This window comes from Lagopus leucura, unplaced genomic scaffold (assembly GCF_019238085.1).
Source record: "Lagopus leucura isolate 7727_CA_CO unplaced genomic scaffold, USGS_WTPT01 Super-Scaffold_100037, whole genome shotgun sequence".
NCBI classification, from domain to species: Eukaryota; Metazoa; Chordata; class Aves; order Galliformes; family Phasianidae; genus Lagopus; species Lagopus leucura.
Window position 1 is genome coordinate 5795253 of NW_024962286.1, and position 14762 is coordinate 5810014.

General features: G+C 62.7%; 4 protein-coding genes across 6 annotated transcripts; 1 reads left to right on the forward strand and 3 right to left on the reverse strand.

The window, feature by feature from the left end:
- Nucleotides 1-43: 43 nt before the first annotated feature.
- RPL22 (ribosomal protein L22) lies at nt 44-2663 on the reverse strand. The gene is made up of 4 exons (XM_042883211.1): nt 2584-2663; nt 2150-2254; nt 1363-1487; nt 44-246 (listed from the first exon to the last, which is right to left on the reverse strand). Exons 1-4 carry the CDS (start codon nt 2593-2595, stop codon nt 102-104), a joined length of 387 nt encoding a protein of 128 aa, XP_042739145.1. The 5' UTR covers nt 2596-2663; the 3' UTR covers nt 44-101.
- A 721-nt stretch (nt 2664-3384) lies between these two features.
- Nucleotides 3385-8080, forward strand: RNF207 (ring finger protein 207). 3 transcript variants are annotated; one of them, XM_042883288.1, is made up of 17 exons: nt 3385-3581; nt 3668-3800; nt 3877-4021; nt 4090-4171; nt 4249-4324; nt 4389-4514; nt 4626-4672; nt 4759-4831; nt 4939-5007; nt 5094-5162; nt 5250-5371; nt 6369-6558; nt 6637-6822; nt 6897-6948; nt 7024-7141; nt 7227-7307; nt 7568-8080. In XM_042883288.1, exons 1-17 carry the CDS (start codon nt 3391-3393, stop codon nt 7740-7742), a joined length of 1935 nt encoding a protein of 644 aa, XP_042739222.1. In that variant the 5' UTR covers nt 3385-3390; the 3' UTR covers nt 7743-8080. The 3 variants fall into 3 exon arrangements, with proteins under 3 accessions (XP_042739222.1, XP_042739224.1, XP_042739225.1); XM_042883290.1 differs by having other exon boundaries at nt 7649-8080; XM_042883291.1 differs by lacking the exons at nt 6637-6822; nt 6897-6948; nt 7024-7141; nt 7227-7307; nt 7568-8080 and having other exon boundaries at nt 5798-6528.
- A 477-nt stretch (nt 8081-8557) lies between these two features.
- On the reverse strand, nt 8558-11650 carry ICMT (isoprenylcysteine carboxyl methyltransferase). The gene is made up of 5 exons (XM_042883292.1): nt 11417-11650; nt 11248-11336; nt 10906-11075; nt 10125-10342; nt 8558-9957 (listed from the first exon to the last, which is right to left on the reverse strand). The coding sequence occupies exons 1-5, from the start codon at nt 11648-11650 to the stop codon at nt 9775-9777; spliced, it is 894 nt and encodes a 297-aa protein (XP_042739226.1). The 3' UTR covers nt 8558-9774.
- A 303-nt stretch (nt 11651-11953) lies between these two features.
- On the reverse strand, nt 11954-14348 carry GPR153 (G protein-coupled receptor 153). The gene is made up of 5 exons (XM_042883187.1): nt 13751-14348; nt 13181-13610; nt 12929-13118; nt 12664-12854; nt 11954-12594 (listed from the first exon to the last, which is right to left on the reverse strand). Exons 1-5 carry the CDS (start codon nt 14125-14127, stop codon nt 11962-11964), a joined length of 1821 nt encoding a protein of 606 aa, XP_042739121.1. The 5' UTR covers nt 14128-14348; the 3' UTR covers nt 11954-11961.
- Between the last annotated feature and the right edge of the window lie 414 nt (nt 14349-14762).

Sequence of the window (14762 nt, forward strand, 5' to 3'; positions counted from 1 at the left end):
CCCCCCCCCCCCCCCCAAGTCCCCATCGGCCGGAACGCAGCGGTAACAATTCTTTCCCACAATTTATTCAGGAAAATGTACAAAACGTTTCCAGCTCCGCTTTAGTCCTCCTCCTCCTCCTCCTCCTCGTCCTGGTTGATCTGGAAGTAGCGCAGCTCGTAGCTCTCCTTGCTGTTGGCCACCACACGCAGCCAGTCACGGAGGTTGTTCTTCTTCAGGTATTTCTTGGTCAGGTACTTCAGGTACCTGCGGGACAGAGCAGCTGGGCCAGCGCACGGCAGCGCCCCAAGGGTGGGCTGCCTGGCCCCGCTCACCTCCCCCAGCCACAGCCAGCAAAGAAGCGCCCACCTCCAGGCCCCCCACCCAGTGCTGCCCTCAGCCCCCCAGGGAATGCGTGGATTCTGTGTGCAGACACCACAAATGATCCCCAACATCCCCACCTGGCCAACCCCCCCTTGGGCAGGCAGCCACCACCTCCCCCTGCCCTCCAGAAGGGGGAAAACAAGGCCTCAGTCCCTGTGTGCTTCAGCAGCCCCCAGGATGTGCTGAGCTGAGCATCACAGCGACACCAGCAGCACCATCACACACCAACCTCTTCCCACTGCTCCAAGCCTCCAGATCCCCCATTTGCTATCTCCACCCACAGAAAAAAAAAATAAAAAATAAAAAAATAAAAAAAATCAACATTATCAAGGCCAGATAAGAGACAGAAATGTCAGGCAAGAGCCAGGCAGACGGCCAGCAGTATGAGAGTAAGGAAGCTGTAATGGAACAGCCTGGATACATACCAGGCACGGCCACACAGGTAAAGGCCAGGACTGCCTGCCTGCCACCTCAAAACACCAGCAGGATGCTAAAGGTGAGGCTCACAAAGGAGCACCTCGCTCCAAATTCCGCTCCTGTCAGTTGTGCATCCCACACAGCCGTCCTGCTGAGGTTTCTCAACCACATCTGTCTTAATCACTCAGTCATTGTACCTATCTGCACATGGTGCTTCACCAGGTCAGCACACCTTGATGCAAAGCATCACTTTATCACTTAGTGCTTCCTCACGCATTCCCATTTTAGAGGTTCAGATCTTGCACCTCTGGCACTAATGACGCCATCCTCACCAAGCACTGCAACCCCAGAAAAACAAAGCGCCTCCTCATGACACACGTCCACAGCAGCACACAGGGAAAACCCAGAGCACAGCTCAATTCCATTATAAGCAAAGGACCCGCAGCCCTCACTGCCCAAACACCCAGCAACCAGCACACACTGCCCAGTGCTGCGGTCCCAGCACTGTGCAGTGCTGCCTCACACAGCCCAGGGCTCAGCACAGCCCACAGCCCTGTCCTGCAGCACCCACCACGTTCTCACCTCTTGGAGAAGGGCACCTCTGAAGTAACAGTGATCTTGCTTTTGCTCCTCTCGATGGTCACCACGCCACCACCCAGGTTTCCAGCCTTCCCGTTCACTTTGATCCGCTCCTGTAAGAACTGCTCCTGTAGGAGGGAACAGACGCTCAGTCAGGGCTGCTGGCAGCTGTTCACGCTCAGCACTTCAGTGTTTTGGCCAGAACTAAAAGGAGGCAAAAGGACCACGTGCCACTGAAGAGCAAAGGAAAGCCTTCCCCTGTGGGCCTGGATCCTCTCACATGGGCAAACATTACAGCTGACACCGAGCCAGTCACACCTGCACAGAAGGGACACACTAAAGGCCAAGTGACCACAGCACTGCAGTAAAACGACATCTATGCTGTGAGCAGAGCAAGGCATGTTCTGATTTCTCTTGGACTCAACGACCCTTGCAGGTCCTTTCCAAATGAAGTATTCCCAAAAGATACTTCATCACAAACCCACACCTCAGAGACGTGCCTGAACGCAGCAACAAGCAAAGCCTGGCTGAAAGCAGCCATCAAACAGCGATGGAACGTGGTGCTCTCCTCCAGCGCTGCTCCTCAAAGCCCAGTGTGAAATAAAGCCTCACAGAGATGGATACTAAATAGCGCTCACAGATAGGCACACGCTTTAGCTGCAAGCTGAGAAGCAGCAATAAACCTCCACCAGCACCCAGCACTGAGGCTCCGGGCTGCCCGAGGAGTGCAGAGCAGCGAGAGGAGCACAGGGCTCACACACTGCAGGCCCCGCGCGGCCCCAGCACTCACAAAGTTGGCGGCGTCCATGATGCCATCCTCCACCGGGTGCGTGCAGTCCAGCGTGAACTTCAGCACCTGCTTCTTTTTTTTGCCACCCTTCGCCGCGGGTTTCTTCTGCGGGACGGGGAGAGAGAAAAGCCGTGAGGGTCGACGAGAGAGGACCCGGGGGCAGACAAAAAGGACGGGGTGAGGGCAGCCGGGAGCGGCCGGCGGTTCGAGGAGGGAAACAGGGACAGGACAGGAGCCCCGCACCGCCCGCACCGCCCGAGCCCGGCGGAAGGGGGAGGCGGAGGCCCGGGCCCAACACCACGCGTAGGTCCGAGCTGCGCCGGGCCGGGCCGGGCCCCCCAAGAGCGGAGCCGGGCGGACCGGAGAAGCCGGCCGGGCAGAGCGGGGGGCGGCCCAGAACGGACGGAAAAGCGAGCAGCGCGGCGAGCACTCACCACAGGCGCCATGGCGGCTCCAGCGAGGGGCAAAAAGGGAGCGCCTCCCCGCGCGCATGCGCGGAAGCTCTCTCGGGCGGCCACTGCGCACGCGCCGCCCCCCGCACCGCTTGCGCCCACGCCGCCGCCGGGCCGCACGCAGGGAGAGCGGCGGCGCGCGCCGTGCGTAGGCAGCGCCGAACGATCGCCGGAACGATCGATGGATTCCGGCCGCTGCGCGCCGCTGGGCCCCGCCCGCTCGTGTCTCTGCCGGCGGGCGAAGCGGCCTGGCCGACGCCGGGGGCCGCGGAGGGGGCGGGGCCGCCGGCTGGGGGCGGGGCCGGGGCGAGGGGGCGGGGCCCGGATCCCGCCGGCAGCGGCCACGTGCGTGCGGCCGGGCGCCGCGCCCCGCACCGGGCGGATGTGCGGTTACGGTGCGGGCGCGTCCCCGCGGTGTTGGCGACACGGAGCAGCCGAGAAGCAACCCGTCACGAGGGACACCCCGTGAAGGGGAACGCTCCGTCACTGGGGTCACCCCGTCACCGCGGAGCACCCCGACGTGGGGATCGCCGTGTCACGAGGGACGTCCCACTGGAAGGGACGCCCCAATAACGGGGATGCCCTAAAGACAGCGACGCCCCAATGACGGGGACACCCGTCGCGGGTTCACCCCACACGAGGCCCCATCCCGAGGCCGTGTTCCCGGCGGCATTGCCCCCCCCCCCCCGCAGCCCGCGGAGCCGCCCCGCGAGGCCCGCGGTTAAAAATAGCCGGGCCGGGAGGATCCGCCCCGCGGCGCTGGGGCCGGCGGCGGGGCAGGGGCTGCCGATGGCGGGCGGCATCTTCTCCCCGCTTGGGAGCTGCGCGGAGCTGGAGCAGGGCGCCTGGCACCCGCTGGTGTGCCTGCTGTGCCACGGCCCCTTCCAGCAGCCCTGCCTGCTCGACTGCTACCACGCCTTCTGCGCCAGCTGCCTGCGGGGCCGCGCCGCCTCCGGCCGCCTGCGCTGCCCCCTCTGCGGGTACGGCCAGGCGGGACGCCGCGGTGCGTGGGGGCTGCCCCGCGAGTCCCGCCCCGCGCCGGTGCTCAGCCCGCCCCTTCCCTCAGGCATCCCTCGGTGGTGCGGGGCGGCACGGGGCTGCCACCCGTGGACCGCCTGCTTCAGTTCCTGGTGGACAGCTCGGCGGAGGGCTCGGAGGACGCGCAATGCGCCAACTGCGACCGGCGATGCGTCGAGGCGGTGAGGAACCGGCAAAGCTCGAGACCCCGCTGCGACTTCGACACTGACGCCGCCGCCACCGCCTCTGTGCCCGCAGGATTTGGACACCATGTGCTTCTGCAACACCTGCAGCCAGCCGCTGTGCGCCCCGTGCCGTGAGGAGACTCACCGCGCCAAAGTCTTCGCCCGCCATGAGATCGTGTCGCTCAGCAAGCGCACCAAAGCCATCCACAAGAAGTGCCGTGAGTACCGCCCGCGGGCGCCGCGCTGTGCCGTGCCGCACCGGGCAGGACGTCCCTGTCCCTTGCAGCACTGCACGAGGAGCCCTACATCATGTTCTCCACCGAGAAGAAGTCCATGCTCTGCATCAACTGCTTCAGGGACATGCAGGGGTAAGTGTCCCCGTGTCCCCATACGCTTCCCCATGGCCGTGTGTTCCAGCCGTGCCCTCCTGCCCGCCTCGCCACAGGGAGAGCCGTGCGCACTGCATTGACATCGAGACGGCGTACGTGCAGGGCTGCGAGAAGCTGGACCAAGCGGTGCTGGTAGGTGAGCGTGGGGTCAGGCGCAGGGCCACAGCAGTGCCACAACATCCTTGCTGCCCCGCAGGCAGTGAAGGAGCTGCAGACATCCACACGGGAGGCCATCGTCCTCCTCAAGGCCATGATCGAGGAGGTGCGCAACAGTGCCAGCGAGGAGGAGTCAGCCATCAACGCCCTGTTCAGCGGCATGCAGGTGCGGGGCTGTGGGGCTGTGCCCGTGGGTGTCCCAGCAGCCCCGTGCCCTGTAGTGTGGTGCTGGCGTTGAGCTGGGCTGCAGGACAAAGTGTGCCCGTGCTGTTGGCAGGAGCAGCTCTCTGACAGGAAGAAAGCACTCTTGAAAGCTGTGCAGAGGTGAGAGGCTGCGGGGCCTCGGGTGCCCTCCTGGTGTGCACCGAGTGCCTGGGCAGCTCCTCACGGCCGGCTCCTGCTCTGCACAGCCAGCACGAGGAGAAAGAGAAGGCGTTCAAGGAGCAGCTGGCCCACCTTGCCTCCCTGCTGCCCACCCTGCAGGTAGGGCCGGGCCGGGTCGCTCACCCCTTGGTGTGCCAAGCCCTGGCTCTGGGCTGAGGGTCGGACAGACCCCGGGGAAGTGGCAGCAGTGACAGCGCTGTGCACAGGTCCACCTCGTGATCTGCTCAGCCTTCCTGAGCTCCGCCAACAAAGCTGAGTTCCTCGACCTGGGCTACGTGAGTAGTGCTGGCGCTGCGCAGTGTGCGGTGCCACGGTGCCAAGACCTCACACAGCCCCGACCCACCTCAACGCTGCCTTCCAGCAACTGATGGAGCGGCTGCAGAGGATCGTCAAGCTGCCGCACCGCCTGCGGCCAGCCCAGACCAGCAAGGTACCACGGGGCTGACCCCTGCCAACCCCCCATGGGCAGCCCCAGCCCCAGCCCTGCCCCAGCCCCACTGCCCATCTCATCCTGCAGATCAACACTGAGTACCGTGCAGAGTTTGCACGCTGCCTGGAGCCCCTGCTGGTGCTCACCCCTCGCCGCTCTGTGGTGGGCAGTGCTGGTGGCATCGGGTCTGGCATCAGCGGAGCAAACATGTGAGGTGCTGGGGTGGGGTGGGCAGAGGGGCTGTATGCTGTGCCACGCGTTCCCTCCTGAATCGCTGCATCGCCGTGCCCAGCTCACCCCCCTTCCCTGCCCTTGAGCCTGTCCCCATGAAGGTGGCACGGGGACAGCATAGAATGCAGCTGTGCTGATGAACGACAGGCACGGGGGCTTCAAGTGACAGTTCTAGGAACGGGGCAGGCAGTGCTGGCAGCGGCCACCGAGCAACACTGTGCAGTCTGCAGCCACACCAAGGGCCATGCCGAGCTCCAGCCAGCGCCGTGCCAGCTCCTGCTCACCGCACACCCCGCTTCACCGCGGCCCCGCAGCCTCTTGGCCCGCCACTATTTTTATCAGAATTTCAGAGAAGTGCCCGGCTGTTCCTTGCTGGGATATATTTAGGCCCATTGATGTCACAGTGGCGCGGGCCCTGCCAGGCGCTGCCGGCTGCTCGTCCCGCGGAAAGGACAAACAGGCGCTGCCACCCATGGGCACCACTCCTCGCACCCGGCCGGGCTCTGCGGCATGGGGCAGCTGAGCACCAGGACAACAGAGCTGCATAGTGGGACTGCAACCCTGCACGGTGGGATCGTGGCATTGCTTGATGGGGAAGTGGTGCTGCTTAGTGGGACTGCAGCGCTGCACGGGGCCAGCAGGGAGCCGGGGGAGGTGGTGGCAGCAGTAGGGGTGCAGGATGGGGCAGAGGTGGGCAGGGAGCTCCTGCACCAAGCTGGCTCCTGCCTCCTTTGTGCCAGAGCTGAGCTGGGCAGTGAGCACCAGTGCGGGGCTTGTTATAGAAGCCTGATTTTGGGGCAGCACAACGTGCTTCCAACCAACCTGGGTACCCGAGTGCAGGAAGACACCAGGGGGGCGCTGGAAGTTTGTATCTCAGGGGTTGGATGTCCTCAGCCCTGGACACGGTTCCAGCTGCAGGGAGCAGCAGGTCCCAGGGGCCGCCCTCTGCATCCCACCGCCGTCACCTCCATGCAGGATCCCCGGCGGCCAATGCTCCAAGACACTGATGGTGCCCGGCTGCCCCCCCGCTGGTGATAAGATGTCCAGCAGTTCCATGGTGCGGAAGCCGACGCTGCACCGATACATCAGCACCAAAGTGCTGCTGGCCGAGGGCCGCGAGACGCCGTTCGCTGAGCACTGCCGCAACTATGAGAACACCTACAGGGTATGGGGCAGGTGGGGGGGGAGAGGAGGAAGCTCCTGACCCTCACTGCCCATTGCTGTGCCTCTCCCGTGCGCGCAGATGCTCCAGGCAGAGATCCAGGGCCTGAAGGACCAGGTGCAGGAGCTGCACCGTGACCTCACCAAGCACCACTCCCTCATCCGCACGGAGATCATGAGCGAGATCCTGCAGAAGTCGCTGCAGATGGATGTGCAGATTGCGGCCCACTACTCCTCTGTGGAAATGATGCGCAGCGTGTTTGAGGAGGTGCGGGGGCAGGATCCCTTCCTCCCTCCTCCAGAGCTGCATGCCTGTGCCAGCAGCACCGGTTCCCATTGCAGGTCTGGGAGGAGACGTACCAGAGGGTGGCCAACGAGCAGGAGATCTATGAAGGTACGACTGACGGGCAGAGCCAGCCCAGCAGCAGCTCAGTGCTGCAGGGCACAGACACGGCACTCTCGTCCCCAGCCCAGCTCCACGACCTGCTGCAGCTGCGGCAGGAGAACAGCTGCCTGACCACCATCACCAAGCAGATCGCGCCCTACGTCCGCTCCATCGCCAAGGTGAAGGAGCGGCTGGAGCCCAGGTGAGCAGTGCGGGTGCTTTTGGTGCTGGGGCCCATCCCTGCTCCCCTTTCTATACCCAGCCACGTCCGGCTCATCCTGCTGCAGGTTGCAGGAGCCCCGGGAGCCCAAGGATGAGCACACGCAGATGCTGCTCAGGGTTGATGACAGCAGTGAGGCAGCACAAAGGTAGGTGACAGCCAGGGTCTCAGTGCAGACAGCTCAGGGCATGGGGACGCCTCATTCCAGCCCCTCGTGCTGGCAGCAGGAAAACATTGGTGCCATCTGCATCGCCCCACGCCTCTCTGGACGGCGAGGAGGGAAAGCAAAGTGCTTTCAGGGGGTCAGGTGCCCTTGCGTGCCCTCTGAGCACAAGGGATCGGAGGGGATTAGAGCTCTGGAAAAGAGCTGCTTAACCCAGCGGGCTCAGCTGCCTGCCCCTGCCCTAGGGACAGCTCACCCAGCGGCACGGACAGCAGGGAGCGGGCGCTGGGCAGCCGAGGGGGCTGCACACCCGCTCTCATCCCCAGGGATTCACCCCCAAAGAAGAAGGAGCACCGTGGCAGCACACAGAGCAGCGGGACCCCGAGTGCAGAGCGGCAGGAGCCCCCCGGCTCGAGCTGAGCTCCGGGAGCTGCGCTGCTCAGCATCGGCTGTGAGCGACCGCGGTTTGCGTGGGAATGGTCAGCTGTGGGAGAGCTGCCCTGCGGAGGCACAGACCTGTGTCCAGCACGCCTGGATGCTGCCTGCTTTTGTCTTTCTGTTAGCGGGGGTTGTGGTTTTCCTCATAGAATGTTCAAACACGTGGCTCGTGCCATCAGCAAGGATGGAAAAACAGACTGAATGTGGCTGAGTTTGGAGTGTATCGCATAGCAAACATCCGGCTTAGGATGACTGAAAGAAAATTCCTTTGTATTCCCCATCCTGTGTGTGAAAAGTGAAAATAAAAGTGCATAAATGGACTCCGCTCTTTGTTCTGGCTCAGGGCAAAGGGGTTTGCCAGGTCTCGTTGGTGCAGCCCTTCTCAAAAAAGGTTGAAACAACTGAAAAAAAATAAATAAATTTGAGCTCACAAATAACTACACAGAAATCATCACTACCTGGTTGTTATATTTTCATGTTTGCTCTTCTCCTCCAAGCTAAAAAACACAGTAAAAGAATCTGTCAGTGAACGTTTTAAGCTGACCCCAGTGCAGAAAGTGCTCTGTAATACAAAGCACAACCCCGAGAAGAAAGGATTCCACACAGGTTAAGCAAGTGGAGCCCAAGGATTTGCACCTATCTCACCAGCTACGAGATTCAGGTACTGGGAGTTGTAGTTACACTTCAGTGTAACACTGCAGAGCACTGAAAACCCATTGGGAGTTATAAAATGAGGAACTTGAGGTTTGATGCTCCGACCGTCACCTCGAGGTCCCCAAATAACAACCAGACAGAAGTTGGCAATTATTTTTTTTCCTCTTTTATAAAAAAAGTCACAAAAGCGATTCCCATCAGTGCCCTCTTTCCTGAGCTGAATCACAGTATCTTGCCAGGAATACTGCAAGCCCAAAGCATGTGCTGACAAGCGACTCATTTCCATTCCAGCAAGGAAGAACTACGTAAAACCCAAGAAAACAGTGAACCTCTTTGGTATATCACAACTGAATAAATTATACCACAAAGCTTGAATAGGAACCATTTCCAAAATGGCAATGTTTAAAATAGCATTAGCTAGCCAAACTTTTTTTGTTTATAGAGAATTTCCCTGGAAGCTTCTCCCATCCATACCAACATCCCAGGTTTTCCCCCAAACCAAGCACTACAGCTCTCTGGAAGCCCCCTCCCGACTCCAAACCAAAGCCCTGGGATCTCTGGGGACAGAGCTGGCCAGCGGAGACGCCTGGCAGGGCAGGAAGCAGCGTGATTTGGAAGCAGGTCTTGGACGAGCACCGTCTGCACGCGCAGAGCAGACACAGCAAGGAGGCTTGGGACAGAAGCGGCCGGATGGCTTCTGAGCTCACGGAGAGAAACGAGAGCCGCTCATCCCCGGGCACAGCATGGAGGTGCTGGCAATGCAAGAGTGCCAGGAGCTCGGAGGAGCTCCATCAGCAGCGTCAGGGGAGCCCCGCTGCATGCCGTGCCGCCAGCTGACATGCAGACGTTCCACAGACCGGTGCGTCCGACAAGACGAGAGGCGTGCTCCTGCAAGCTGCCCGAGAAGCAGCCAGGGGCTTGCAGGACCAGGCCTCCAGAGATTAAAGCTGTGCTGTCTGGCTTGTGAGGTCAAAAAGCTTTAAAAATTTATGCCATCAGAACGACGATCCAGCTGGCATCTTTTCAGTGCAGGGGTGGAAGGGCAAAACTCATTCTCCAGAGGAATCAGTCCACATGAGCTTCAGTACAATTCAGCTGTTTTAGGCAGGAGGATCATTTCTCTTTAAGATTGCTATAGGCTAAGTTATCCAGAAGATCCCTGAATGTGCAACGGAGGACTCTTATCTCGAGGAGGATGAACGAGCTGCTGATCTCCTAGTGACCTGGAAGGCCGCCCAGCCCTGCAGCCCTCAGCGAGCGGACAGCTGGGAAATGGGAGCAGGCTGCTCGGCGCCAGCACTATGCATAGTTCCTCACCCAGAGCTGGAGGTTTTCTCAACCGGTCCAGTTCCAGCCCGTGCTACAGTTCCACTTTCACTCCTTTAATAAAAGGGAGACCCGATGGCACCTTCCTTTTGTACTCCAGATATTCCTCTCCAAAGAAATGAATGAGCGTGATCTCCTCCTCTTCTATCCTCTCCCTGAAGAAGCGCCATGACGCTAACGTGTAGCCGACCACGCAGATGGGATTGCAGAGCAACACCTGCCAGCAGACAACAGCAGTTACCACCCCTTGGGCTCCACCACGGCCCCATCCCCACAGGGCACCAATGCTGACAGCCCGCGGTTCTGTCACATACAGGTTTGGGGCAGCATTAACAAGCAATCAGATCATAGGAGGAAAGGATCCGAGGGTTTTGCATACAGTACCTGTGTTCCAATACTCCAGTAAAACCATCCCACGTAAGACGGGTGCCGGAACCACCCATACACCCCACTTGTCACCAAAGTATGAGTGTCCGATTTCTCATTCTGAACAATATGGTTGAAGTTGGAGCCAGCTGTGAGCATGGCAGCTTTCCTCAGACAATCCCCAAAGATCACCATCAATAACCCTACAGTACTCAGCCAGGTGATCTGCTTCATCTCTGCAAGTGAAGAAGCACGGGTCACTACAGGTTCGAGCAGGGGGCTCCGCGCTGAGGGCAGGGGGTGCAGGCGGGACCCCAGGGAGGTCAGGCAGGGTCACAAAGGTGGCAGGGCTTCTGCCCCACCTCAGAGCAAAGCAATGAACATCGCACAGGCTGTGCTCAACACGCTGCCGCTCTGCAACAAGAAAAGCATCAGCTGCTGCACCCCTGCCCCTTAACTGAGTGAACAGCACCGTCTGCAGCACACAGCGCTGCCACTCTGAGAGACACAGCATGAAGCAGGGCCTGGCTTTGTGTTGTGAAGCAAAGCTCAGGCAGAGCAGAGCTCATCCAGCAACCCTGGGGTTCAGCAGGAGGCTCAGCAGCCTGGCATTACAGCCACCTCCACTGCAGGGGAAGGATAGCACCACCCTCCACCAAAAAGCAAACGGATTTGCAGACACACGTAATTTAAGTAAGGCTATTTCTATTAGCAGTACAGCATGACAAGCGTGGCCAGAAGCACCATCCAAGCACATGAGCGGGTGTGTTGGGGAGCACAGCACGGGGCTGAGGCTGACCTGGCAGCAGGAGCTTCTCCAGCGTGAACTCCACCCAGGACGAAAGTGCGGCCAGGTTGTACTCAAAGCTGTGGTTGAGCAGGAAGGAATCCAGCGAGAGGCTGCGCGGGTTGTTGATGGCCGTCACCAGGTACTCGGAGTAGTGGAACAGCGACAGCGAGCACATGTACCTGCGGGGGGGGGCACCGCGGGGCCCGGGGGTCGCTCGCATCTTGGCCCTGGGGCCTGGTGATCCCTCCTCTCCCGGTGCGGCCCCCCCAGCTCTGCGACACTCCTCCTCCGTTCCCGGCGCCCCCCTCGGAGCACCACCCAACCCCCCCCATAGCCTCTCCCGGCCCTCACCAGCCGAAGTGCCGCCACGCGGAACGGCCGGCGCTCAGCAGCAGCCCGCAGCCGAAGGCGAAGCCCAGGAAGCCGGCCCGGATGGCGATCTGCAAGCAGAGAACAGGCAGCGCGCTGCCGTCGGCCCCGAGGCCCAACCCGGCGCCCCCCGCACCGCCCCGCCCCACACCTTGTACAGCGGCCGCGGGTAGAGCAGCAGCAGCGCCGCGTTCACGACGGCCACGTGCAGGGCGAGCGCCAGGCGGCCCCGCAGGCCCGGCGCGGCGAGCAAGGCGGGCGGAGAGCCCAGAGCCAGCGGCAGCGCAGCCACCGAGGCACCCAGCAGGAAGGCGGCCAGACTGGCCCGCGCCTCCCGGCCCAGCCGCCCGCGCCGCCACCGCCCGGCCGCCTCCGTCGCCGCCATCTTGGCGGCACGCCCCGCCCCGCCCCGCGTCGCCCTGGAAACGACCGCGCGCGCAGCTCCACGCCCTCGCCCGAGTTCTCGCGAGACGACCCGCCCCGCGGCGGCGTTCTCGCGAGAGTGCGAAAGCCCGCACCTGCGCGGTCGCTGGGGGATGCCGCTCGGAGCGCGCGGAGGCGCCCCGCCAGCAGCTCTGTGCAGCGTTTTTTATTGAAAACTGGAAAACACGAACGGCGAAAAGGAGCGCGGCCGAGCTGCGGCCCGAGCTGCCGGCGAACGGCGCGCTGCCTCGGGCCGTGGCCCCGCGCCGCGCCCTATGAGGCCGAGCCGATGGAGTCCGACAGGAAGGTGATGTACCCCGAGGAGGCGGACGGCGAACTGAAGAAGCTGCTGGTGCTGCCCCGCCCGCCGTCCCCCAGGCCCGGCCGTGCCGCCCACGGCTCCACGCCCGGCCCCGCTCGCCGCGCCCGCCCCGCGCAGCCCCCTGCCGGCATCGGCACGGGGAGCCGCGCCGGGTCCTCTGACGGCTGCCCCGGTACCGCGAGGCCGGGCGGCCGCCGGGGCTCCCGCTGGAGATCGGCTAGGGGGAAGGCGGAGAGCAGCGCCCGGTGCTGCGCCGCCGCGGGCAGCAGTGCCATCGAGGCCGAGCGCCCCGTGCCGCCCCCCGCCCCCCGCTCGCCGCTGAACGCGTGCAGCTCGGCCAGGCGAAGGTCCTCGCGGGAGAGGTGCGGCGGCACGGCCAGGCTGTCGGCGGAGCGGCGGCGGAAGGCGAGCCGCTCGTCGGGGTGGGGGCTGAAGCCATGGTGGGGCCGGTCACGATGGGGGGCCAGAAGCCTTGCCAGCCCCGCCACCTCTCCGCCTGGCCCCCAGTGCTGCAGGTATGCCGCGACCTGGCTGCTGGTCCACAGGTCTGTCTCGTCGTGAGAGAAGCGACGCAGTGGGGGCACCTGTGAGAAAGCATTGTTAGCACTGGGGGCTGCGGCTCCGCTGCCCTGGCACCTGCTGCCCACCCTCACCTGCAGGTACTGCATGCGGTCCCCCGGCTCCGTCCTGGCAGGGCTCACTGGGGGCAGGCTCTGCTCCAGCACTGAGAAGTCACGTGTGGCAATAGGGTCCAGCACCAGGACCTCAGCCGCGCAGCCGTACTCGTAGGGGCGGTCGTACACCAGCTCTCCTGCCACGGCCACTGCACCCTCCAGGCTGCTCTCTGACAGGAATGGGTGCGCTGTCATTTTGGGCACACCCTGCCCTCAGCACGTCCCCCCCTGCCACGCACCCCACCTTCGTCCTCATCTTCGTTGGCCAGCACGGTGCGGCACTTCTCGCAGACAGCACGCGGGTTGGCACGGTAGCGGTCGCAGGCCCAAAGGAAGAGGGGCAGGAGCAGGGACTGTGCCAGCGAGCACCAGAGGAGACACAGCACCATCCACTCGGAGGAGGTGTCCGAGCGCAGGCTGGCAGCGCTCACCACCTGTAGCACCAACCCGTCACCAGCAGCCCCACACGCCCACACCCCTTCCCTGTAGCACTCACCAGTACTGGGAAGCCCATCAGGATGTCATAGATGAGGACAACGATGGTGATCAGATAGGTGATCTGCAAGGAGGTCTTGACAGACTCAGATCCGTCAATAGAGGAGCGCCGCTTGCCCTGGGCATCCTCCACCACAATGCTGGGCACATGGAAGCGGCTGTTGCTGGCATCGGGGCCGTGTCGACCCAAGACAGTGTGGAAGAGAGCAATGCCAATGCAGACGGCACCAACAGCCATACTGCCCCCAATGAGGAGCAGGAAGCAGACGCCAAAGCCCAGGCCAATCTCTGTCACGACGAAGCGGCAGTCCCTGGCGTAGAAGCGCTCGGTGGTGTCGTGCCACCCCACTGCCGGCAGAGTGGAGAGGATGAAGGAGACCATCCAGATGCCCATCACTGTGTGAACGGCTTGCTTCCGTGTGTTGCTCAGCCTGGGGAGAGGGGCAGAGCCCACGGAGTGCTAAGCACAGTGGGGTCTGCATGCCAGTGCTTGCTGCCCTCTCCCTGGTCTCCAGCACAAGCACTGAATCACGCCTGGGGGTGTGATATGGGGCAGATCAGGCCGAGGTACCTGTAGTTGACAGGCCAACGGACCATCCACATGCGATGGTAGGAAAGGGAGGTGACAGAGAAGCAGGTGACCAGTGTCAGGGTGTAGAAGGTGGAAACAAAGACCTTGCAGAGCCCCTCGTTCCACTCGTAGCCTGAGTGCCACCGCCGGAGCTGCACCACAGCGTATGTGGTGATGGGGATGGCAGTGTTGAGGATGTGGGTGCCCGCCAGGGAGCACAGCAGGAACTCCAGCGGCTTCCACTTCTTCTGCTTGGCACTGATGCTGAGGATGCCCCAGGCGTTGGTGAGCAGCGAGATGCCGGCACACGCCAGCCAGGCTACCGCATTGCCAGGCAGCCGCTGCTCATTGTGCATGGTGGAGGGATGGGGCACCATCGGCAGGGCGCTGCGGGGCTGCGGCCGGAGGCATCCTAGGGCACGCTGCGCTCCATTGGGCGGGCAGTGCTGGCTGCTGCCAAGGCCAACACCTGCAAGTGAGTGAGGCTGTCAGCAGCACCACAAGGCACCCCGCAGTGCCACCACAGCCCGGCCAGCTTTTCCCCACCAAGGAGATGCCTGAGCTCACGGTGCCCGCCGGCACTGCGGCCTCTCGGCTATAATTAGACTCCTAGGGATGAAGCGGCGAGAGGCACTGCTGGCACAACCACCTCACCCTGGGCACGGGGGGCTGCCCGTGTCCCCGCACTGTGATGTGCAGCGCAGTGCTCGGGGACCCCGCACAGGGCACAGCTCAGCACCCAGAGCTACCCGCACGGCTGCCAAACGTCAGGAGCTATTCTGGGCTTTCCATTAGAAGATTTTCTCTCTTAAAAATAACTATAGGAAAACCAGCCTCCAGAGCCTGCTGTGCCGACAAGGGAAGCCCACAGCCCACGCCGCCGGCGCCCCGGGAAGTTCCCGAACACCCCACATCCGCGGTGCCGGCCGCGTGGGTCGTGCAGGGGCTGCTCCTCCACGCGTGACAATCCCCGCACGGGGGCACCACTCGGCCGTCCCCGAGGGGCTGTGCA

Coding starts and splice junctions, on each gene's coding strand:
- GPR153 (XM_042883187.1), bottom strand. CDS start 14,127: ATGGTGCCCCATCCCTCCACCATGCACAATGAGCAGCGGCTGCCTGGC. Junction 13,611..13,750: donor CGTTGGCCTGTCAACTACAG/GTACCTCGGCCT, acceptor CCCTCTCCCCAG/GCTGAGCAACACACGGAAGC. Junction 12,855..12,928: donor CAACGAAGATGAGGACGAAG/GTGGGGTGCGTG, acceptor CATTCCTGTCAG/AGAGCAGCCTGGAGGGTGCA.
- RNF207 (XM_042883288.1), top strand. CDS start 3,391: ATGGCGGGCGGCATCTTCTCCCCGCTTGGGAGCTGCGCGGAGCTGGAG. Junction 4,673..4,758: donor CTCTTGAAAGCTGTGCAGAG/GTGAGAGGCTGC, acceptor TGCTCTGCACAG/CCAGCACGAGGAGAAAGAGA. Junction 5,163..5,249: donor GGCCAGCCCAGACCAGCAAG/GTACCACGGGGC, acceptor CTCATCCTGCAG/ATCAACACTGAGTACCGTGC.
- ICMT (XM_042883292.1), bottom strand. CDS start 11,650: ATGGCGGCGACGGAGGCGGCCGGGCGGTGGCGGCGCGGGCGGCTGGGC. Junction 10,343..10,905: donor GGAGAAGCTCCTGCTGCCAG/GTCAGCCTCAGC, acceptor CTTCACTTGCAG/AGATGAAGCAGATCACCTGG. Junction 9,958..10,124: donor ACTGGAGTATTGGAACACAG/GTACTGTATGCA, acceptor GTCTGCTGGCAG/GTGTTGCTCTGCAATCCCAT.
- RPL22 (XM_042883211.1), bottom strand. Junction 1,488..2,149: donor TCATGGACGCCGCCAACTTT/GTGAGTGCTGGG, acceptor TCCCTCCTACAG/GAGCAGTTCTTACAGGAGCG. Junction 247..1,362: donor GAGGTGCCCTTCTCCAAGAG/GTGAGAACGTGG, acceptor TCTGTCCCGCAG/GTACCTGAAGTACCTGACCA.